This window comes from Podarcis raffonei, chromosome 10, assembly GCF_027172205.1.
Source record: "Podarcis raffonei isolate rPodRaf1 chromosome 10, rPodRaf1.pri, whole genome shotgun sequence".
Taxonomy (NCBI): Eukaryota; Metazoa; Chordata; class Lepidosauria; order Squamata; family Lacertidae; genus Podarcis; species Podarcis raffonei.
Genome location: NC_070611.1, coordinates 4552300 through 4577002, shown reverse-complemented (window position 1 = coordinate 4577002; position 24703 = coordinate 4552300). Strand labels below are relative to the sequence as shown.

Below are 24703 nucleotides of genomic sequence, written 5' to 3'. Positions count from 1 at the left end.
AAAAGGCAGCCTAGATTGTCACAAAGTTTGAATCTTAAGCGTCAAGAAAACGTTGTCTAATAATTATCAGAATCTGAGCTGCACTCAAAAGACAGAAATTTGTGGTGTATCATATTTGTAAAGTTAATTCTGCTTCTGCACAAAACTGAAATCAACTAATGGTTGACCTTCTGGGTGTTACCTTCCGAGCAGAGGGGAATGTCACAGGGTTCATGACGCTTCGTTGGGCTGCTTGTAAAGCACCAGGGCCCGCCTTCCTCTCCTCGGGGATTGCGGCAGTAATTTTCACGTAGATCTTTACCTCGATAGCTCGAAGGCAAAAAGCTAGTTTTAAAATGACAATCATTACAGTATAAGAGCATGCAAGCTTTGTCGCGAACCTTAATAATTAGTTTATCTGACTCCTATTTATTTATTTATTTATTTAATAAATGTTAACTGCCTGCTGACATTCCTGCACGAGTTAAAAATAATATTTGAAAACTGTACAGTAAAGCAGTAGAGAACAAAAATGTAGTCAGGCAAAGAGCAGCAAAGAGCATCTGTGACCTAGAACTGCACCAGTTGGTTTTGCCGGTGCCAAATAATATCTTCCTCTGCAATTATTAATTAGACTCCCTAATTTTACCCCCGAGACTACATATGCTTATCATCCAGGTCAGGTATGGTATTGATTCATATTATACACCTGAGGACATTTAACGGCAATTGTTGGCTAGAATAGGACAGTATGAACATATAACACCAGTTCTGGCTTGGCTGAACAGGTTACCAATTCATTTCCAGGCTCACTTCAAAGACCTGTTTTTGACCTATCATATGCGGCTCATATGCTAGAAACATCTCTTTTTTCCGGAGTAAACAGAAGAGGTGCCTTTCTCATGTAGTCCCTAGTTTTCCTTATTTCCGCTTCCATGCTATCAATCTTTCATAGCCTCTTTGCTAAGGACAGCTTCAGGGAAGCTTTTCTGATCGAGAATTACATTTCATGTGTGTCTTTAACAATGGTATGCGCTTGTGTATTGCTGTATTTTTCCTCCCCCACCTCTTTCATCAGAAAGTCCTAAGCTTGGGAAAGATAAGCATTAAATGCAAGCCAGCAACATTCAATCCAGATTGCCCTAAATATGTCATCATACAGCCTTTCATATAGAAAAAAAAAATTCTTGTTACAGTTTTGGAGGATGAGATCCAATCCTGCCTACTAGCTTTCCAAAGTTCTGCTGGGACACAAGGGCAGTTCTTGCTTGCCAGTGCTACATGACTTGGAAGCATAAAAGAATGTCACAAGCAGGCAGGGCTCACCATGAAGCATCACTTTGGCAGGCAACTAGAGGAGCCTCAGTGCTGCCTGGAAAATGTGCTCCCAAACTTATATGTGCTGACAGTGTCTACATATTGAGCGTTGTTTGCCTGCACTTGTGCACATACCAAAGGCAAAGGTAAGTGTGCACTGGGTCCCACCTTTATCTAAACACCACAAATAAGCAAAAAGAGAAATTCTAGGGGAAGAACATTTCTAAAAAGTAGCTTGAAGTTGATCACCGTGATGCTCATCAACTCTATTGTACTAACTAGACAATTCCCAGATTTTTGATTTTTGATTTTTTTGCAGAAAATGACAATGAAATCTACCCTACAGAACCTTTTTATTACAGAAATTTATAACAAAATCTACTGGACAGAATTTTTCTGCCTTAAGAATCCTATATAAAAAAATATTTTGCATATACAATGAAATCCAAAATAGGGAAATATCTGCTAAACCATGAACCCAGGTTCAGACAACACACTCAGCCAAGCGGTGGCTTGTTCAGCACAATGCAGAGGTAAAATTGTGTTCCTGCCATGAGTGGGTGTGGATTTCACCATCACTACCTAGAAGAGAGACAAGAAGAGACTTTTCCAAGGGAAAGGGGGTGGCAGTCAAGGCCAGGTAACCACTCATGGGGAAGCAAACTGGGGCTAATAAGGCCACTCCACTCCTTCCTCATCCTCAAAGCAGCCACAATCTCTTTTTTGAGCTCACTCACACTAAGCTATCATTTGATTTCGTGTTATGTGCAAACTGGGCTCCAAACTTTAGCCATGAATATTTTTAAAGCTGGAATGATCATGAAACCACTCTTTATGTGAAAGAATTTCAAAAGACTTCTCTTATCTGGCTTTTGCAATACTTGATTCTTTATGCATTTCCCAGGATATGTATTCTTCACGGAAAATGCCCAAGAACATTAATCTTTGATCCTGATCTATTTTACATTGTCTGTTTATATTTCAGTGAATGGTCTCCAAATAGAAGTATTCCAGATTTAGTACAATTTAACTTCCATTTTCTCTCCTTACAATATGTTGGAATATCATACATCCAATAGCACAAATCTAGCCATCCCAGTGTAATAAATTATGGATTAACCTCAACATTTGGAGAGAAAATTCAAGATTCTCACAGTTTTCATTTATCATTAATGAAAATTAAGCACTTCGTCTGCTTTGAGGGCCCCCATCCTGCCCTGTCCTCCATCCAGCACTGCTGTCTCAACGTACAGCACTTTTCAAGAACCACTTCAGCTTTTCTGATGTATATATGGAAATCATTCTAGTGTACACCCTAAAACTAAAATGATAATGCAACAAACTTGTGTTTCCCAATATGTACACCCTACAGAGATCATCAGCAGTCTTAGATCTGCAGGTGCATTTGCTGTCAACTGCCCAGTTGACTGTCATCTTTCAATGTCTCAAAGGCTGTCACATGGAAGATGGAGCAAGCTTGTTTCTCCTGCTCCGGAGGGGAGGACTCAAACCAATGGATTCAAGTTAAAAGAAAGGAGATTCCGACTAAACATTAGGAAAAGCTTTCTGATGGGAAGAGCTGTTTGACAGTGGAATAGTCTCCTTTGGAAGCTGGTGGACTCTTCTTCCTTGGGATTCCTGCATTGGACTAGATAACCCTTGGGGTCCCTTCCAATTCCACAATTTTATGATTCTATTATCAATGAAAGGAAAGGAAATTGGCAGGAGAAAGTTATGTAAGACTGGGCTCTTGTGATCCCATCAATCTTACCTGTGTTCATGAGGTATTGTGGAATTCCATGCCTGACACCGAATGCCACTTTTTGTGACTGATATGGTTCCCTTGTAATTTGCTCCTTTACCAATGATACAATTTCTAACATAGTCTGTGGGAGATGAATCATGAAACAAAGCAGATAAATGGAATACCTCACATTTTATTAGCGAATAAAAATGCATAGAAATTTAGCAAGTGTACTTTTATACTCACACATAATAAAGGTCAACTCATCTTGCTTTGTGCCAATTGTTCATGACTAGTGCAATTTTTAAAAATCTAAAATTTCATACAATAATTTGTTAAATGTTTGGGCCAGTATCCAAAGAACTATGCAACTAATTCTGTGCACCAAGGGGGGCTCTGAGCTTCTGTTTCTTAAACAGCACCACCCCAGTGCCAAATGGCAAAGAGATGAGAGTCAAAATAGTTCAGAGAATGAGCCTGCTGTTCAAAGTAAACAACATCAAATCATTGGCCACTTACAAGTCCTTGGCCTTATCTATATTTATTCACTCTTTAAAACCTTTGTTGGGACATAAGAAAATATTCTGTTTCGTTTCATTAATTTAATCCTGCAGCTAAACAAGGAGTTTTACTTGACTTTTTTTCCTGGAACTGTTCTTTTCAGTTCCCCATCTGACCCTTGGAATGAAAATGGTTCCCCATCCCTGTATTAGAACTTCTATAAAGGGGGGGGGGGTTCACAATAGCCAATGGGGCATTATACTAACTCACTCACTCAGGCAGGCTTTCTTGTCTATAATGTCATGGCTAACGAATAAGCAACTTACCTTTCTTTTCATACAGGTCAAATGTGTTGTCTTCCCTGCTCCTCACTCCATTTTCTAGGGCAGTAAAGGAAAACCAATGGCAGCGTTTGGAAGCTTTATCAAATGCAAAAGCCCTGTGCAGAAAATGGGATGAATAAATAGTAAAACTCTAGTAAGATGTCCAACTCTGTATGGGAAGGAAGAAGTCTCAGTCTGACTGAGGAGACTCTCAGGCCCTTGACAGACAGAATGCAACATCTGGCCCTAACAAATGCTGAGGTTTTTCCTCTGAACTTCCATGAATCCACTCCCCATTCCCCTCTTTCAAAATGGGAACGAATCACTAGCGGGTTCAGGGAGATCTTGCATTGCTACCAATAATGAAAGTCAGATACTATTTGCTACTCATTGTTAGAAGCCTAGAAAAGTACAAACGTTGCTGGTGATGATGATGATGATGATGATGATGCTCCAACGGCTTCCAACCTTGCTTCCAGTGGCTCTTGGGGGGTAGGAGTGATGGCTGTCTTAACTGACATCACATGATGGCAGTCACTTTTCTCACCCCAAGAATATCTCATGGACTTTTGCTATGTTATTATGTAACATTATTCCCTATTCTGTTTCCAGTAACAAAGCCAGTGTGGTGTTGTGGTTAAGAGCGGTGGACTCATAATCTGGTGAACATGGTTCGCTTCCCTGCTCCTCCACCTGCAGCTGCTGGGTGACTTTGGGCCAGTCACACTTCTCTGAAGTCTCTCAGCCCCACTCACCTCACAGAGTGTTTGTTGTGGGGGAGGAAGGGAAAGGAGAATGTTAGCCGCTTTGAGACTTCTTCAGGTAGTGATAAAGCGGGATATCAAATCCAAACTCTTCTTCTTTTATGTGCCTGAGCCCAGCCAAGTAGGTAGGTAGGTAAGAAAGAAAGAAAGAAAGAAAGAAAGAAAGAAAGAAAGAAAGAAAGAAAGAAAGAAAACTACCCTAAACTCAAAAAAATGTCCCCAAAAAGGTCTTACAGTTTCACATACACACACAAATCCAAAATCAAATCAATCTTGAGGGGGGAGGTATTTGCACTCTATTCTGCAAAAAATGCAATTTAACCCGCCCCCAATCCTGGGCCAAATAGTTTCACATAGTTTTAGTAGTAATCTGCTGCCTCATCTTCTTCCTTGTTGCACCTGTTTTGAGAGGGGGGACAGTGGGCTTTTCAAGTGGCTCTATTGGCCAGAGCTGGGAATAACAGTTTTCAGGAGTCATTGCAATATGCAGCGCCACTAGCATAGAGGTGCCATCAATATAAAGTGGAAAAGCCAAAGTTTTCAAGAAACAGATCCGCCCACCTGCCTCACTGCCCCAGTCACCCGGCTCATCTCCCAGGACGTGCTCTGAAAGCTCAGTGATTATGCTATCATTTTAAATGACCTGAAAGAAATCTCCCTTTCATAACTGATAGACTACAAGATATTATTATTATTATTATTATTACCTGAACTTCACCAGCAGGTCACAGCACAGGTTACAACAACTTAGGTTACTGGAACACAACTCTCATCAGCCCTAGCAAGCATAGCCAGGGATGATGGGAGCTATAGTTCAGCCACATCTGAAGGGTCAAAGGTTCCCCACATCTGCCATTGGGCAACGTAAACCAGGAGAAATTTGGACACATTCCAAAATAAAAAAAAATTATTTTGGTCCACAAAGACATATAGGATATCTGCTGCTATAAGCAGAAAAGCAATCAGCAGCCAGATAAATGGAGAATAAGCAACTAGCAATAATAATAATAATAATAATAATAATAATAATAATAATAATAATAATACCTGCCCATCTGGTGGGTTGCCCCAACCACTCTGGGCAGCTCCCAACATCATCGTTGTCATCATAACAACAACAACAATAACAACAAGCATTAATAGTAACAATCAGATCCTATATAAAAGTCACATTAACTTTAAAATAAACAACATATCAAATAAAGCAATACTCAATAATCCATTAGGATCCAATACTAAACAGTAAAAATAAACTAGCCAAACCATTACATATATCACAAAACTGTCTAAGGTGAAATCTACACATATATAAAAAATGCTGTGAAAATGCTTTTTTAAAAAAGTTTTGAAAAATACATTGAATTTTGCATAACCCAGTTTCGCCATCTAGTGTCGCATTTGTATATTGCACTTTACAACACATTTAAAACATTTTATTTGCAGCTGTATAGCTGAGTCCCAAGTTTGGAAAATACATGCACGTGAAGCTGATCTGGGCAATTGCCTGAAAGCACTTCTCTCTTAAAAACTCTTGGCCCTGGGCAATTCCTTCAGTTTGTTCTTTTCCAAATGGCTGACCACCAGCACATCTCAAAAAAGACACTCCACATTTACTTACTTTTAACACCTCATTATCTTCCAACTTCTGAAAACATGATCTCATTTTATAATATTTTATAGCCTTTTTCCAAGCAAGTTCAAAGCAGTAAAGTTGTCAAAGTGTCATAAAAAACAGATAAAACCAACAAAACAAGAAGGCTAGAAATATCAACAAATTTATTAGGAGGCTATTCACCCCTCACCCTTCGCCTGGTATCCCAGGACTGTCTTCAAAAGAGATCAGTAGCAGGAAATGAGTTTATGCAATTCTTCCACAACCCCAGGGGGAACAACAATAATCTGAACAGGCCTGAAGTCATATAAACAGCGCACCTAATATCACCTAACATCAGCTCAGCCAGCCAGCTTCAAAAATATTTTGCTCAAATGCTCTTCTAAAAAGCAATGTTTCCTTTTGTCTATGGAAGCTTGTCAGTTAAATATCATGATGCTTGGACTAGACTAGTATTTTGGCAATACTAAAAGCAACTTAAAACATTGCTTACTTGCAAGAGAATGGAAGTCCTTTATTCCTGTTGCATCTTTTGGCGCACTGTTCCGTAGTATTTAGCAGCTTGGTCTTCACTTTCAGCGCCTTGTCTATTCTCATTAACGTGGCATCAGCTGTCTTCCTGTAGTCATGAAGGGCATTTCTTTTCCCTTTGCCTTCTGCAGAAAGAACCAACAGGTTCATACAGGCAGCACTTTTCCCCTAAAGAAATATTTAGGGGAACTCCCATTTCCCTACTCATATTTAAATACTGCCCCCCAATGAGGCCAAAGTTAGATTCACAAAATGTTTAGGAGTATGCGTCCCCCTGCGTCCCCCCAGAAAAAAGCACTATATACAGGCATTAATCACATATGGATGAGGAACTGGAAAAAAATGAAGGGCAATGAACAATGCTAACAGAAACTCAGGATCCAGCAGTAATTGCAGATTTGGGCTATAAATTGGGGAGATGTGGCAGTAGAAAGGTGATGATGGAGTGGTGGCAGCTGAAGGAAAAGCAGTTATGGACAAATTACTCTTTGACTACAGGTGTAGCTTAGGGGGTTTGGTGGGCCCAAGGGATGGTGCAAGACCTCACAGATGGCATATACTGAATTCAAGCAGAGCCAAATGCTTCTTCCCTCACTTTTGTAGGACCATTCATCTCTCTTGAAAGTGAGGGGGATATTCAGCCATTCGGGGGGGGGGCAGGGGAGGCAGGCAAATTCTGAAGTGGTGGCAATCTTACTTTTATGATACCATGATTCTATGAAATCAGAAGCTAGGATGGCTCCTGTAATTCCATGGATGTCCTGGAGAATCAGGGACACTTGGTGGGTATGTACTAGTAGTCCAATAAAAGAAGCTTGGAAGTTTCCCTGCCAGGGCTAAAAGAAGCCGGATGGGGGTGCAATTTTCATCAGAACTGTAGTGCAAGAAGCAAAGGTTTTTATCCTCCTCCCTGTGCACTGCAGTCCCAGCACATTTCCACTTACCTAAATGCATTGGGTTTTCTTAATGAAATAAATCAAATAAAGACACAGTGACAAGTTTATCATCACATCTAGTAAAGGTAAAGGGACCCCTGACCATTAAGTCCAGTCGTGGATGACTTTGGGGTTGCGACGCTCATCTCACTTTACTGGTCAAGGGAGCTGGAGTACAGCTTCCGGGTCATGTGGCCAGCATGACTAAGCCGCTTCTGGCGAACCAGAGCAGCACATGGAAATGCCATTTACCTTCCCGCCAGAGCGGCACCTATTTATATACTTGCACTTTGATGTGCTTTCGAACTGCTAGGTTGGCAGGAGCTGGGACCGAGCAACGGGAGCTCACCCCGTCGCGGGGATTCGAACCCCTGACCTTCCGATTGGCATGCCCTAGGCTCAGTGGTTGCAGGCTTGCTTCCAGCTGGTGTTGAAGACAATGTGAATGCTGAAGGGGATGCATGAAAAGTTGTCAAGGCTACTTTGTCCTAATGTGGCCCTAGAAGTAGTGTTAATTTTCACTTAGGGGAATTCCAACTGCACACACCAAAATGGGAAAGGACTGCTAAAGCAGCAACACATACACACCCAAACGCACCGGAAACCTCAGCAGACAGGGTGGTAGACTGGATAAATTGTTGGGGCTTGCATTTGGAAAAGCCAAATTCACATTCCCACTCAGCTGTGATGTGACGCTCACTGGGTGGCCAAATACTCTCTCTTTCCACCCCACCACCGCCTAACCAACACAGCAAGCATAAAATCCCCTCAAAGGTCCTCAAGGGTGGGCTAAAAGTGTAACAAATAAGCACAACAAATAAGTATTCAGCCATTTGGAACACAAGCTGAAGCCTTTATTACTTTTACCCACTGGTTTGCATTATGATCTTCTGAGAATAAAGCTGATTTCACTTTAGCAAAGAAGCTACATAAAATGTAAATCTAAAAACAACTTAAAAATAGTTGAGTGCCAGAAATCTGTCACGTTACTGCACATGAAGTATACTTTTGTTTCTCCTTTTGCAATATTTCCTTCCTTCCTCTAAAATACATTGCACCAGTAATAAGCTAAAGAGGTGTCACAAGCAATCAAGATTACAACAGAGGTTTCCTAGAGGGCCTTTTTTTAAAAAGCAACTGTAAACTTCTACATCTCGTGGCTCCACCACATTTTTCAATCTCAGTGACAGCTTGGATGGCTTTAAAAGAGGATTATACAAACTCCTGATGGAGAAAGCTGCCAATGGTGGTTCTGCTCAGGTTCTGGTTTCAAGCTTCCCATTGGCATCTGGTTGGTGTCTGTGGGAACAGGACGTGGACTCGATGGGCCATTGGCCTGATCCAGCAGGCTCTTCACAGGTTTTTAAGTGTTATATGAAACTTTCTCAGCACCCCTCCTCTCCTTTATTCCCACCTTCATAATATGCAGCAGATTCCGCAGACCTAGCTGGCCTGACCTTAGGTCCCCCAGCTTCAAGCCTGCTGCCACCAGGAAATCCAACAGCTACCTGTACGGTGACTGCCTGGTGGTAGCCTAGTGGTAGCAGTGGAGAGCAGCAGCAGCACTGTATTCAGCACTGGGTTGCTTGGAGCCACAATTTCCCTCAACGGTCCCTCAATACACCAATGTATTTTTTGAAATTTAAGTGGTGCTGCCAAGCCACCCGACACAGGAAAGCTTATGGTAGTTATTATAGCAGTGGCAGTGTTTCTGAAACTTGGGTCTCCAGCCGTTGTTGGACTACATCTCTAGCTAACAGGACCAGTGGTCAGAGATGATGGGAGCTGTAGTCCAGCAACGTCTGGAGACCCAAGTTTCAGAAACACTGAGTAGAGCAGCAGGATGCCCTGTCAAGGCAATGGGGTCCCAGCAGCTGCTCAAGGATGCAACACACTAAACCTTGACCTGTAATACCATCTACAGACTTTTGGCTGCGTAGCTTGAGCCCTTGGTCCCTATAGAAATGAAAGTAGGTCTACTCCTGAAGCACCCTTCACATATGAACGAGATGCTTCCACATAGTGCAGTGTTCCAAAACTGGGAGATCCATATAAATGACAATGATCTTGCAAGTGGTGCCAATTTTTTGGGCCTTTCCCACCTAATTAGCATCTTTCCTTCCACTTGTGATTGCAGCATTCACTCACAGTTCCTTCACGTGTTGAATTTCCTCACTCTGTAGGAAAGCACAAAATGTGTCTCTGAGTCATGGTGAGAAACGTAACGCTGGAACAAGGGTAGGGTACCCTTTCAGCTCCATGGACCAAATCCTTATCAAGATCAACCTTGCAGGCCAAATTTGACAGACGGGGAGGGCCAGTCATGTGGTGACATGGCATCTTATTCCTGGGATAGCTGACAGCTCAGGCAGCAGAGAATGAGATTCTTAATCTCAGGGTTGTGGGTTCAAGACCCACGTTGGGCAAAAGATTCCTGCATTGCAGGGAGTTGGACTAAAATGACCCTCATGGTCTCTTGAGACTCTGCAATTCTATTATTCTATTATCATTATGACGTCACATGATTGATAGGTGGGTTGTCCTCCCCACCTCTCAAAATCCCTTATGCACCCATCAGTCTGCAGGTGACTACTGTATCACAAAGAAATCACCCACTGGGAACCTGCTGCTTTCACCCCCTCTAATAGTGAACATAGCTAGTGCCAACAGGACCATGGCCACAATGGGCCACTGGGAATCAAGAGGGTGGTATCAGAAAGCTCAGAGGAACCCCAAGGTTTGCAGAAGTACCAAAAAAACCCTTTGAAAAATCCTGAGGGGGCACAAAGCCCCCAAACAGCCTACACAGCAAGCCCAGTAGCTATGAAATATTGAGTGTCAACTGGAAAATAAAAAATAACATATAGTCAGGGAGTGGAATGCTTCAGATCTTTAAAGTTTATAGTATCCTGGAGGAAACCATGCCTGGCTGGCAAGAACTCTGAACAGGAGAACTTCTGCAATGAGGTGGGGATATGCTGCAATATTTTGTTGCAAGTACCACCTGTATATAACCGGTGAAACTAGCATTCTTTTCCAAGTACTGCTGCACATTATGGAGGGGGGTGGGGAACTCTGAAATAAATAGTGTTATAAGTTTTTTTTGGGGGGGAGCAGGCTTTATGCCAACTCATTCTAACTCCTGGATTCAGCAAGTGTCTAAAACATAAGCCAGGCTAGCTTCCTTATAAGGTGATCACCTAGGTGATGGGCTATTAAGAGGAACAAAGAAGTGGATCTGTGCAAGATGGCAAGTGGGTAGGTCCCCTTCCCTAAAATGTTTGCTTTCTCTTGGGATTCAAGGTTGTGGCTGTTGGGGAAGCAAGGCCTTCTTGAGGTGTTAATGCTGTGAAACCCTCCATCGTAGGCTCAGGTTGTATATATGTGTAAATAAACCATGTATCATAAAGACACCATGTAATGCTATAATTCATTACAAAGGAAGCACAAACCCTGGGTAAATGCCTGGAACCCTGAAATCTCACACTGCTAGAAGACTGGGGTACAACAATAGTGCCTTAAAGGCACTATTCGCCGCCTCCATTGCATCTGCAGAAAACAGCAGCAGGAGACTTTTTCAGGTGGTTCGCAATCTATCGGAACCACCTGTACCACCGGGGCCTGGTAGGGACCCCAAGATCTCCTGCAATGCTTTTGCCAAGTTTTTTGCAGATAAAATCGCTCAGATTCAGAAGGAGGTAGACTCCACCGTGGGAGCAGGGCCAGGGCGGGAGAGTGCTAGAGTTCTGTCTGGTCCTGTTACATGGGATCAATTCCAATCTGTTACCTCCGAGGATGTGGACAGGCTGCTTGGACAAGTGAAACCGACCACCTGTCTCCTTGATCCTTGCCCATCCTGGCTGATAAAAGCAAGCCGGGAAGGGCTGGGCGATGGGCTCTGCGGGGTGGTGAATGCTTCCCTCTGTGAGGGAGCCTTCCCAGACCCGCTGAAAGAGGCGGTCATTAAACCGCTTCTTAAAAAAACATCTTTAGACCCAGCCAATTTGGCCAACTATCGCCCAGTCTCAAATCTGCCATTCTTGGGCAAGGTGATTGAGCGGGTGGTTGCTGAACAACTCCAAGCACGCCTGGAGGAAACGGACCATTTGGATCCCTTCCAATCAGGATTCAGGCCTCACCATGGGACTGAAACTGCCTTGGTCGCGCTGGTTGATGATCTCCGGCGGGCTAGGGACAAAGGTGAGAGCTGTTTCCTAGTTCTGCTGGATCTCTCAGCGGCCTTTGACACCATCGACCATAACATCCTTCTGGACCGTCTAGAGGGGCTGGGAGCTGGGGGCACTGTCATACAGTGGTTCCGCTCCTTCCTCCTGGGCCGTGTCCAGAAAGTGGTGGTAGGGGATGAGTGTTCAGACCCCTGGGCTCTCACTTGTGGGGTGCCTCAGGGTTCTGTCCTCTCCCCCATGCTTTTTAATATCTATATGAAGCCGCTGGGAGAGATCATCAGGGGGTTTGGACTGGGTGTTCATCAGTATGCAGATGACACCCAGCTCTACCTCTCCTTTAAATCAGAACCAGTGAAGGCAGTGAAGGTCCTGTGTGAGTGCCTGGAGGCGGTTGGAGGATGGATGGCGGCTAACAGATTGAGGTTGAATCCTGACAAGACAGAAGTACTGTTTTTGGGGGACAGGGAGCGGGTTGGTGTGGGGGATTCCCTGGTCTTGAATGGGGTAACTGTGCCCCTGAAGGACCAGGTGCGCAGCCTGGGAGTCATTTTGGACTCACAGCTGTCCATGGAGGCGCAGGTTAACTCTGTGTCCAGGGCAGCTGTCTACCAGCTCCACCTGGTACGCAGGCTAAGACCCTACCTGCCCGCAAACTGTCTCGCCAGAGTGGTGCATGCTCTAGTTATCTCACGCTTGGACTACTGCAACGCGCTCTACGTGGGGCTACCTTTGAAGGTGACCCGGAAACTGCAATTAATCCAGAATGCGGCAGCTAGACTGGTGACTGGGAGTGGCCGCCGGGACCACATAACACCGGTTCTGAGAGATCTGCATTGGCTCCCAGTACGTTTCCGAGCACGATTCAAAGTGTTGGTGTTGACCTTTAAAGCCCTAAACGGCCTCGGTCCTGTATACCTGAAGGAGCGTCTCCACCCCCATCGTTCAGCCCGGACACTGAGATCCAGCGCCGAGGGCCTTCTGGCGGTTCCCTCATTGCGAGAAGTGAGGTTACGGGGAACCAGACAGAGGGCCTTCTCGGTAGTGGCGCCCGCCCTGTGGAACGCCCTCCCATCAGATGTCAAAGAGATAAATAATTACCTGACATTCAGAAGACATCTTAAGGCAGCCCTGTTCAGGGAAGTTTTTAATATGTAACGCTGTACTGTTTTTAACACTGATTGGGAGCTGCCCAGAGTGGCTGGGGAAACTCAGCCAGATGGGCGGGGTATAAATAATAAATTATTATTATTATTATATTATTAAAGTGAAGAAACATGAAATCTCCAAACTCTCTCTTTTTTTAAATAATATTTTTATTAAACAATTTTTATATTCATACAAACAAAACATACATAAACAAACAGAAGACAAAAACAAAACAAGAAACAAGTACCATTTCATGTCCTAATTTCTTAAACCTTTCTTCTTCGACTTCCTCATGCCTCCCGTTTCTGTATTCCAATTCTAATCAATTGTTCAGCAAATCTTCCCTTATTTTACTATAAATTTAAGCTAATCATCCTTGTTCTCCTTGTCTTAACCATTACTAATAGTAACCATTTACTTTAGTCCAACATCATTCTAACTGTCATTAATTTTATAATATTTCTTTAAATAGTCCTTGAACTTTTTCCATTCTTCTTCCGCCGCTTCTCTTCCCTGGTTTCGGATTCTGCTCGTCATCTCTGCCAGGCTCATGTAGTCAATCACCTTCATCTGCCATTCTTCCAGAGTGGGTAAATCTTGTGTCTTCCAGTACTTTGCAATGAGTATTCTTGCTGCTGTTGTAGCATACATAAAAAAGGTTATGTCCTTCTTTAGCACCCCTTGGCCGACAATACCCAAGAGAAAGGCCTCTGGTTTCTTAGGGAAGGTATATTTAAATACCTTTTTCAGTTCATTGTAAATCATTTCCCAGAATGCCTTAATCTTCGGGCACGTCCACCAGAGGTGAAAAAATGTACCTTCCTTTTCCTTACATTTCCAACATTTGTTGTCAGGCAAGTGGTAGATCTTTGCAAGCTTGACTGGGGTTATGTACCACCTATAAATCATTTTCATTATATTTTCTCTTAAGGCATTACATGCCGTGAATTTCAACCCGGTGGTCCACAACTTTTCCCAGTCAGCGAACAAAATATTATGACCAATGTCCTGAGCCCATTTAATCATAGTTGATTTAACCGTTTCATCTTGTGTATTCCATTTCAGCAGCAAGTTATACATTTTTGACAAATTCTTAGTACTGGATTCTAACAGTTCAGTCTCTAATTTTGATTTTTCCACCTGGAAGCCAATTTTACTGTCCAATTTAAACACTTCATTTATTTGATGGTAGTGCAGCCAATCTCTCACCTTCCCTTTTAATTTTTCAAAACTCTGCAGTCTCAATTTGTCCCCTTCCTTTTCCAAAATTTCCCAATATCTTGGCCATTTCAACTCCATATTTAACTTTTTAACTGCCTTAGCTTCCATTGGCGACAGCCACCTTGGAGTTTTATTTTCCAGCAAATCTTTATATCTTACCCAGACATTTAATAGTGCTTTTCTGACAATATGGTTTTTAAAACTTTTGTGCGCTTTAACCTTGTCATACCACAGATATGCATGCCACCCAAAAATATTATTAAAACCTTCCAAATCCAAAATGTCCGTGTTCTCAAGAAGCAGCCAATCTTTTAGCCAGCAGAAAGCTGCCGCTTCATAGTACAATTTAAAGTCTGGCAGGGCAAACCCCCCTCTTTCCTTTGAATCCGTTAATATCTTAAATTTTATTCTGGGCTTCTTGCCCTGCCAGACAAATTTAGATATATCTTTCTGCCACTTCTTGAAACAGTCCATTTTATCCATTATTTGTAATGCTTGAAACAAGAACAACATTCTTGGCAATACATTCATTTTTATAACTGCAATTCGACCTAACAAGGAAAGCTTCAAGTTTGACCAAATCTCCAGATCTTTTTTCACTTCTGTCCAAGTTTTTTCATAATTGTCTTTAAATAAATTCACATTCTTAGCTGTCATATTCACACCCAGGTATTTCACTTTTTTAACCACAGTCAACCCCGTCTCATTCTGAAACCTTTCTTTTTCAATCTGTGTTAAATTTTTCTCCAATACCTTAGTCTTTAACTTATTCAATTTAAATCCTGCCATTTGACCAAACTCTTGAATTATTTCCAAAACTCTTTTCGTACTAGCTTCTGGCTCTTGTAAAGTAAGTACTAGGTCATCTGCAAATGCTCTCAATTTGTATTGTTTAGCTCCGACCTGAACCCCTTTGACCAACTGGTCCTTCCTAATCATATTAAGCAAAACCTCCAGGACCGATATAAAAAGTAATGGGGAGATAGGGCACCCCTGACGTGTCCCTTTTTCAATCTTGAACTCTTCTGTTACTACATTATTTACAATTAATTTTGCTTTCTGTTCAGAATATATTGCACCTATACCATTTTCAAACCCTTGGCCTACCCCCATCCCCGAAATCTCCAAACTCTCCAAACTGAAAGGAACTTTAACAGAGGAGGCAATTGTATACAGCTTCCATTTTTTTCCTGGACTTATGTAAAATTGAAGACATGCCAAAGAAAAGATTACATCTTTCGCATTAGTAGGTGGAATGTCAATAGATATTTATCTATAGAAAGAGCTCCTGACTAGCCCTTAACCATCAGCTTAAAAAAATGCAATCTGTAGTTTTGTTTTGTTTTTAATTAAGAAAAGAATTTCACTTGGTATTGTGTAAGACTGCTTGTTAGCAGTTAGCATATGGATAATTCAAGTCAAATAAATACTAAAAATCAAGTAATTTGTAGTAAAACATGCACACGCAACTAGGTCACAGCAAAGTTACAAAATAGATTTACAAAGTACAGTCAAATACAACCCCAGGGCTAATAAAATTGAACTCCAGCTCAATTGATTTTTAAGGGAAAACAGCAATGAATATGCTGGAAACAGCAATGGGGGAGGGAGAAGGCAATTTTTAGACAGTTTGGTATTTTTAAACACTTTACCATTTTTACCAAGGAAATGAATGTTACCCAGTTATGATATACATTACATTGTCTTTTTATCTTCTTTGCAATCCATTTTTTTAGTATATTATCAAGGCTTCTGTTTGTGCAATTGTCACATAGACCCTAGGAAAAGACAAAGGATTTGCCTTTCATCTGCATCCTAGCTTCTGGTACGTGTTGCCTTCACAACCTACATCAAGAAGGACTACCAATGCAACAGGCAGTAACAAAGAGCCACACATGCTGTTTTATACTATTGTTAGGGCTGCCATACATCTGGATTTTCCTGGACATTACTGGGGTTTCAAAGGCAAAATTGACGTCCAGGGGGAATTTCTGAAAGGCGGCGCTTTGTCCTGAATCATAGGCAAGTCAATCGAAAAATCACATTTTGGGGGGGGTTGTCTAAAAAAAGCTGAACAATATTGGGGTCTTTCTATTGGGGTGTCCTGGTTTTTACTTTTTGAAATACGGCAACCCTAACTATAGTTGGAAGGTACATGCCTAAAACAGGGATAGCCCCTTTCTTCCTTCTTCCAGGAATAGGTTATCTGCACATCAGGGTAGTTTGGCAGCCTGGCATAAGGTTTTGTTCTGCTGTTGTCCCTCTGATAGGCATCTACAGTCTAGATACACATCGGACGAACAGCAGCACAAAGCTTCCAAACAACGAATAAGAAGCTTTTGTTTCGACATTCAGCTTCCTCTCCCACCAGTAATAACGTCACCAAAGTTTCCACTCCTTTTCATAGGAAACAGTTCCCTTATGTGACATGTATAATTTTATAACTGGTGCCATTTTTACAGCTCTGTGGTCATTAGCCCCTAAACTTACTAACTACAGTCATACCTCGGGTTGCGAACATGATCTGTGCAGGAGGCACATGCGCAACCCACAGCGTTTGCAACCCGCAACGCTGCGTCTGCGCAAGCGTGTGACGCGATTCGGCACTCATGTGCATGCGCATGATGTCATTTTGCGCTTCTGCGCATGTGCCGAGATCCAGAAGTAACCCATTCCAGTATTTCTGGGTTCGATGCAGTCCACAACCCAAAAACACGCAGCCCGCAGCGTTCGTAACCCGAGGTATGACTGTAGTAAGAATATGTATGGTTAGATTTGGCTGTTAAATCTCCCTCAAGTCCCATCCATATTGCTTGGGAAGGAGAATCTGGAAGGGTAATAGTGTGGCAGGGTATCATGTCCAAGAAACCCTGAACACAAGAATTGGTGGGATGGCTCCACTTCCCTGGGCATCCCAGCCAGAATCAGGGCGAGGGATGAAGCAAGACATACATCCAGTGAGTATTAAATGTAACATTCTATGGCTCTCCACTTGCACAAGTTCCAATTACTACAGCAGCAGTTGTAGTACTCACGTAGAAATGCAAAGGAACAGGTTTAATATTTGAGAAATACAGAAGTGTCATTCTTCTGTGAAGTTCCTGCACTGCTTCGTTAAGGCTAACTTCTAGCTAAGTATTTTGGTTTGGGCAGGCCAGCTTCAGAAGACCAGGAGGATAATATGTGGACAAGTTCCTACACACGGAAAAAATGAATGATGATGACAGGTTGAAAAAGCAACAATAGTTGAAAGCAGAAGTGAATAAATATTACTGCACGGTGAACAACCCACAGAAGGACTTCATTAAAAAATGTTAGCTCACTGTGACATTTTCCTGAGCTGAATTATAAAGAAATACATACCAAATTAAGAAATGAGGGCCGGGAGGAAAGAGGAAGAATCAACACATCCCCTCCTGTGTTTGGAACAATGAATGGCCATACCTATTCCCCAGCTTTACATATGTGCATCTTTCTATATGATGTGCTCCCTGATCAATCAAGTTCACAGTGTGCAATAGCGTAGGCAAAACAATTGCTCACCAAACACAACAATCACTGACATGCCATGCCACTATGACAGGTGTGGAGAACCTTTGGCCCTACAACTCCCATCGGCCCCAAGAAGAATGACCCATCCATATTATGGGAGTTGTAGTACAGCAACATCCAAAGGACCAACAGTTCCCCATACCTTCTCTATGAGAATGATCTGAAAAGTAGGAAGTCCTTGTTTCAATTATCACATCCAGCATGAACTCATTGGGTAGCTTAGACCGGCAGCATTGGACCATCGCACGAGGAAGCTGCCTCCACAGCTCCCTTGCATTCCGGATCCAGGCCCCAAAGGCCCAATCCAGGTGCGGCTTCCTTCCCTGCAGCTCTGGCCTCAGTGATGGAGCCTGTCATGGGGGCACCTAGTTGTACCTCAAAAAAATGTACCTGGGGCCACACCCTCCCAAGCTATACGACTGCCTTACTCTATATTACCATTCAGTGTGTGCGTTCCAGATGTTGTGAACTAAATGTCCATCAGCCTTGGCCATCAGAATCAATGGACAGGGATTTGAGGAGCTGTAGTCCACAAATAACTGGAGGCCCCAAATTGGCTATCCCTGTGATTGAATATCCACTGGATTCCTTTCCAGCACTGTGGATTTCTTACAATGGGTACAATATTTATCAGATCATATTAACTAAAGATGGCATGTGCATTTGAAGCCAAGGTGTTCCAATATGCCTATCTGAAAAACTGCAAGCAGAATCAACATGAGCACAATTCCCCACAAGCAGTTTCCCTCTGGAATTCTGCTTGTTCCCCACCCCAGCCATTCCCCACTTCCCCAGGTCTGGACTGCCTGCTTATTGGAGTCTGATTATCAGCACCAACATTGTCCTCTGTATCCATGACTATAGACTGCAAAACTTGCTGTTCCAAAAAAATAGCTAATTCTGGTCAAATAACAGCGCCCAAGGGCTTCCGACAGCAAGTTTCTTCTTGCTCTGCACCAGCCATTTTTGTATATGTAATTTTCTTTTTCTTTTTTACCCTGAGATGCATCACTTTACAGTTGTTTACACTGAAATGCATTTGCCATTTGCTATCCCATGACTGCTAGGGACACGGGTGGCGCTGTGGGTTAAACCACAGAGCCTAGGACTTGCCGATCAGAAGGTCGCGGTTCGAATCCCCGTGATGGGGTGAGCTCCCGTTGCTCGGTCCCTGCTCCTGCCAACCTAGCAGTTCGAAAGCACGTCAAAGTGCAAGTTGATAAATAGGTACCGCTCTGGCGGGAAAGAAAACAGCGTTTCCGTGCGCTGCTCTGGTTCACAAGAAGTGGCTTAGTCCTGCTGGCCACATGACCCAGAAGCTCCCTCGACCAATAAAGTGAGATGAGCGCCGCAACTCCAGAGTCGGTCACGACTGGACCTAATGGTCAGGGGTCCCTTTACCTTTCCCTATCCCATGACTGCTAAGCTTACTTAGGATTCCTTGATGGCATCCTTTGTATTGGAATTGCCCTTGCAAAAGCCATATTGGTTCTGCTCCAGCAAGGCTTGTTCTTCTATATACTTGATCATTATGGGTGGTGTTCAACCACGTTTTGCTCACGGTAGACATATTGGGGTGTTTTTTTAAAAAAAAAAACCTGCAGCAAAACTGTCATTTTCCTGCCTTTTAAAATCTGTCATCCAAATTTCACAGAATGTGTCTGTGCACTTTGTTCTCTGATATCTATACCCATTTTTTAAAAAAGTTTCATGAGGAACAGCCTTCGCACATCCACCCACCAGCCCTCAGAAGCAGAGATCCCTCACTCTATAACAGAGAATGCACATTTCCACTCTAGCTTTAGACCATGTTATAGAGTGAGATAAGCTTTCCCCACTAAGAGGCTTTCCCTTCTTTGATTTCAGTGGATGATTTTCCAGTTTTTACGCAACATCCTAATCTTGAGCCCTTCAGCTCCACTTGCCTCATGCTGCTCTGCTCACAAAAATAGCTTTAAATAGAAAAAGTGGAGGGGGGAACTCTGATAAAGGGGATCAAATGCTCTGTGCTATAGGACTCCCCCCCCCTCAGTGTGTGTGTGTGTGTGTGTGTGTGTGTGTGTGTGTGTGTGTGACCAATAAGCAGCTATTGGCACTTTGCACCGAATGGATTCCATTATCCAAAAAGAATACAGTCTTCAGACTGGCAGAATATCATTTTAACTGCTGACAGCATATGGCATAATAATAATCTACAGCTGAAAGAATAAATCACTGCAGGCTAATGACATGTAGTTATGTAAACACGGAGCCAACAAGACACAGCAAAATCTCTACTATGCTTCTGAATATTTTGATTGACCAAAGTTCAGATTTTCTTCATCTGTGATGTGTGGCAACATGAGTCACATGGAAAATGCCATGAAATGTGACCATGTTTGCAGGAAACTCAGCTTCCTTGTTAGGTGGTTTATTTACACACTCGAAGTCTGAGTACTCTGGAGAGGTTGTGGCAAAAGCATCCACATCATACATTTAAAGCACTCTAGAAGGTCGGCGGTTTGAATCCCCGTGATGGGGTGAGCCCTCGTTGCTCGGTCCCTGCTCCTGCCAACCTAGCAGTTCGAAAGCACGTCAAAGTGCAAGTAGATAAATAGGTTAGGGTTAGGGTTAGGGTTAGCGGTAAGGTAAACGGCATTTCCGTTCACTGCTCTGGTTCACCAGGAGCGGCTTAGTCATGCTGGCCACATGACCTGGAAGCAGTACGCCGGCTCCCTCCGCCAATAAAGTGAGATGAGCGCCACAACCCCAGAGTCGGCCACGACTGGACCTAATGGTCAGGGGTCCCTTTACCTTTACCTTACACCTCTTTAATAGCCAGGGGGAATCCTGGGAACGGCAGTTTGCTAAGGGTGCTAGGAATTTGTGAGGTCAGCACAATTTAAAAGTCTACAGTTCCCAGTTCTCCTGGTGCACATCAAATACAGCACCCTTGCAGAGAGAATGGGATGCAGCAAATTTCTATTCCAACTCAAAGATGGCCTTGACTTAATAATTCTCTCTCAAACTAATCTAATGCACAGGGTTGAGCTAAGGGTGTAGCATTAATCCACTATGAAGAAATTTGGCCAACAGATTCTACCACCAAAGTGTTATCATAATTTAATAAATCCAAAATATAAGGTTTAAAAGGGGGTAATGTTTTTAATTAGTTGATCACAAAAATATATTTAGGAGCAATTATAATCTACAGTTTACTGTCACTAAGATACATAGACAACAGATTTTCTAAAAGCTCGGGGAAGTGTCACAAACTTTTATCCTTGATTTTTCATAACTTATATTCACATGTATATTGAAATAAATTCAGATAATCTGGAGCAACTCACAACTGAAAAAGTCAGCATGCATTTTTAATTGAAGTTGCCCCTCCCATGCCCTCAAGAATGTGATGTAATTCAAATAAGGTGTGATGTATAACAGAGGTCTTGCTCTTGGTTGAAACAAACAAAAACCTACTTTGCAACTATTTAAAACTTGATCAATCCAAGACCAACCCAGACATCCAACAGCAGAATAACCATGATGTAATAAGACTATTTGATTCCTAGATGTTTGCAGTGATCAACTAGATTAGCTTCTGGAGTTTCTATCTATTTCTTTGAGAGCTGATATTAAGAATGTTAATATAAACCCTGTAGCAAAAATTAAAGCAACACTTTCCATAACAAAAAATTAAGAAGAAAATAAAGAAAATAAATGGTATGGGGGGAATATTTGTGTTTATAATACTGTATGGAGTCAATCTATTATTTTCCCCAGCATGTGAAATATTTACATTCTGAGAAAATAAGACTGAAATAAAATGGAATTTGTCCATCCAAGGATGCACTTTGGGGATGGAAATGAAATAAAAACTTGTCTTCATCCTAAATCACATTAGCTGGGATCAAATGTTAAAAGTGATTGCAGGAGAGAGAAGGGGTAGAACAAGAAGGATGCTGAAAGTACAGGGGAGATCATGTTAGTGAGACGGAAACTAAAGTTCACCTGGACCGTCATTCAAATAAATAAATAGAAAAATCACTTCGTATCAGACAAACTACTGGACTATCAACTCTACACAGCTGTATAAATAAGCTGCATTAATAAGATGTATAAATAAATTAGAGGAAGTTAGCAAAGTGCCTCCATCATGCTGTCAAAGTTATCTACAAAAAAGGTACACGTGGTTCCAAACCGATAAGCAGGTATATCTGTTTCCACAACATTTGCCTTAGCTAACTTCAAAAAAGAGAAAGAGGGACAAAAACCCAACGTGTTTCCTTTATAATAAAAAATATCCCCCAAACAACAGAGAAATACAAGCCCCGTCCCTCCGGTGTTTCGGTCCCATGGAAGACACTCAGAAAACAAAAAACCAAGTCAGCAGTTTCCAGTTGTTGATTGCTTATTGTTTGCTCTTCCTACTTTCCACAGCCTCGGGAACTTGATTGGCTCGGAGATGAAATGTTAATTAACTGGCTCCAGAAATAGACAGTTTACTGCACTGTGCACACACAAGGACATGGCCCTCATTTAGGTGTTGGTTCCAAGCCTTGGAACTAGGTCTCCTGAGGTTAGGATGCTCACTGTTGTCCTCATACTGCTTAACATGTAATCAATTACACTGCAATAAGGGACAGATGTTTCCTCTTGCCCCATCACAGCTGAGAGAGCCTAGAAACAAGCAGTGAAAGAACTCTCCCGCTTCCCCTTAGATCTGCTAATCTGTCCAGTTCACAAAGATTGCACATATGTAGGTCTTTGGGCTCCGAAAACTGTGCTCACGGGGGGGGGGTGTTGGGGGGGAGGCAAAGAGTGCCTTTACACAGAACAAGACAAATTCTGCAGCAACATCCACAGTTCTCTTCCTGCACAGATCCATGAAGTCTTTTTAGATTTACTGTATTTACAGGAACACTTAGGTGGGGCAAAATACATTTCTGTTTTGATTTCTAACCCAGCCAGTCTCCCACTGGTCCTTCACTTGCTCAGAGAGGATAACGGGGTTTGCTTTGAGGCGGATTTTTATTTCGCTGTCACTTTCTGGCATGGATAAAAGGGAACCATATTCGATCCAGACACCTGAATGATTTGATGCCCTACTACAAGCGTCCTGGGACACGGATCAGGGGGTGTAGCTTTAGCCCTGTCCCGGGAGGGGACTTCGCAAAACAAACTTAACCCTTTAGTTGCCGGGCGTTTTTCACACGTTCATTCGCCCTCCGGACACCCCTCGCCAGAAAAAACATCGAAATAGATCTCGTCATGCATTTGGATACATCATAAGCACAGAAAATTCTCAATATCTCCCCCTCTCCCGTCAATGTATACTCGCGCGCGTTCACACGCACGTGTGCGCGTGTTTCTAACACAAACGTGCGGAACTTCCAATGCACACAAGCACATTTGTTTAACAAGGAAAACGAAAAGGCAAGAAGTCCCGAGTGGAAAACGACCGACCAGCTCCTTGAGGGGAAAAGAAAACCAGGAGCCGAACTAACCTGCCCAAGGGATGTTGCTGATGGAGTGAAGGAAGAGTCCGAGGGGCAAGAGCCGGCTGGTCCACATGGGGGCTGGGGGGGCTTCGGTCGCCAGGAGGGAAGAGGAGATGCCCAGCCGGCCAAGAGAGGAGACGGAGCGAGCCGAGCTGCTGCTTTTATTGCGATGAGCCAAGTTTTGTTGTGTGATTAACTGGAAAGCTCCGGGTCCCAACTCCCTCTTACGGTAAGAAAGTGCTTAGACAACACTCCCCTCCTCTCTCTCTCTCTCTCTCTCTCCCCGCCTCTCCGCCAAGCCAGTCCAGAGAGCGAAGCGCGAAGGGCGCAGGGACCCCCGCAGACACCGAGGGGCAAGCCGCGTCCGCCCGGGGGCGGGGAGGGAGAGGCGGGCGCGGCGCCGACGACACGCGCCCAGGCTCCGCAGGGGAAGCCCCGAGGCAGCAGGCTGGCGGGACGCGGGGAGCAAGCACGGGGCCACGTGTCAGCGGAGGTGCAGAGAGAGAGAGGCTGGCCTGCGGAACGCCCTGCCCCTAGAAAACCAGCGGGCCAGGAAGACGCTTTATCTAGTTATCCGTTTGCAAAGATGTTGTTGTTTAGTCGTTTAGTCGTGTCCGCCTCTTCGTGACCCCCTGGACCAGAGCACGCCAGGCACTCCTGTCTTCCACTGCCTCCCAAAGTTTGGTCAGACTCATGTTTGTAGCTTCGAGAACACTGTCCCACCATCTCGTCCTCTGTCGTGGCCAAAGTACTGGAGCCTCAGCTTCAGGATCTGTCCTTCCAGTGAGCACTCAGGGCTGATTTCCTTCAGAATGGAGAGGTTGGATCTTCTTGCAGTCCATGGGACTCTCAAGAGTCTCCTCCAGCACCAGAATTCAGAAGCATCCATTCTTCGGCGATCAGCCTTCTTTATGGTCCAGCTGTCACTTCTGTACATCACTAGTTTGCAAAGATACAGCCCACTTTTCCGCCAAGGGCGCAGAGGGGGCGTCCATACATCTCTCAACAGCCCCGTGAGGTGGGTTAGGCTGAGAGGGTGAGTGACCACCTGAGGTCACCCAGTGAGCTTAATGGCCAAGGGAGGATTTGAACCCTGATCCTCAGTGGGGCTGGCTGAGGAGGTTGGGGGTTCCATCCTGTGGGCAGGATTCCATCCTGTGGGCAGGACTAGATGACCCTCAGGATCCCTTCCAACATAAGATTCCATGGTTCTATATTCAGGGGAGGGTTTTTATTTTTATAATGGGGTGGGGAAATCCCCACATCTACAGTGCAGCAATACCTTTATTGGTCCCACCCAGCATTTGATAAAATAGTGAGGTATCACTCCAGTTCTGCAGGACACATCATGAGGATGGATGTAAGAAAAATGGGAGAGCAGGGACAAAAACAACTGACTTGAGCGTTAAGC

The 24703-nt window shown here is 43.5% G+C and overlaps 1 protein-coding gene across 4 annotated transcripts in view; it reads right to left on the bottom strand.

Moving 5' to 3' along the window:
* HGF (hepatocyte growth factor) overlaps positions 1-23583 on the bottom strand; it is a 56767-nt gene extending 33184 nt beyond the window's left edge. The window contains exons 1-5 of one of the 4 annotated variants that reach the window (XM_053405204.1): positions 23299-23583; positions 6734-6896; positions 3868-3980; positions 3068-3182; positions 182-324 (exon numbers count right to left, since the gene is read on the bottom strand). In XM_053405204.1, coding sequence (XP_053261179.1) covers positions 182-324; positions 3068-3182; positions 3868-3980; positions 6734-6896; positions 23299-23365 — 601 coding nt within the window. In that variant the 5' untranslated portion in view covers positions 23366-23583. The remainder of the gene's footprint in view (positions 1-181; positions 325-3067; positions 3183-3867; positions 3981-6733; positions 6897-23298) is intronic. The other 3 variants (XM_053405207.1, XM_053405203.1, XM_053405206.1) reach the window with 3 other exon arrangements.
* Positions 23584-24703: the final 1120 nt, after the last annotated feature.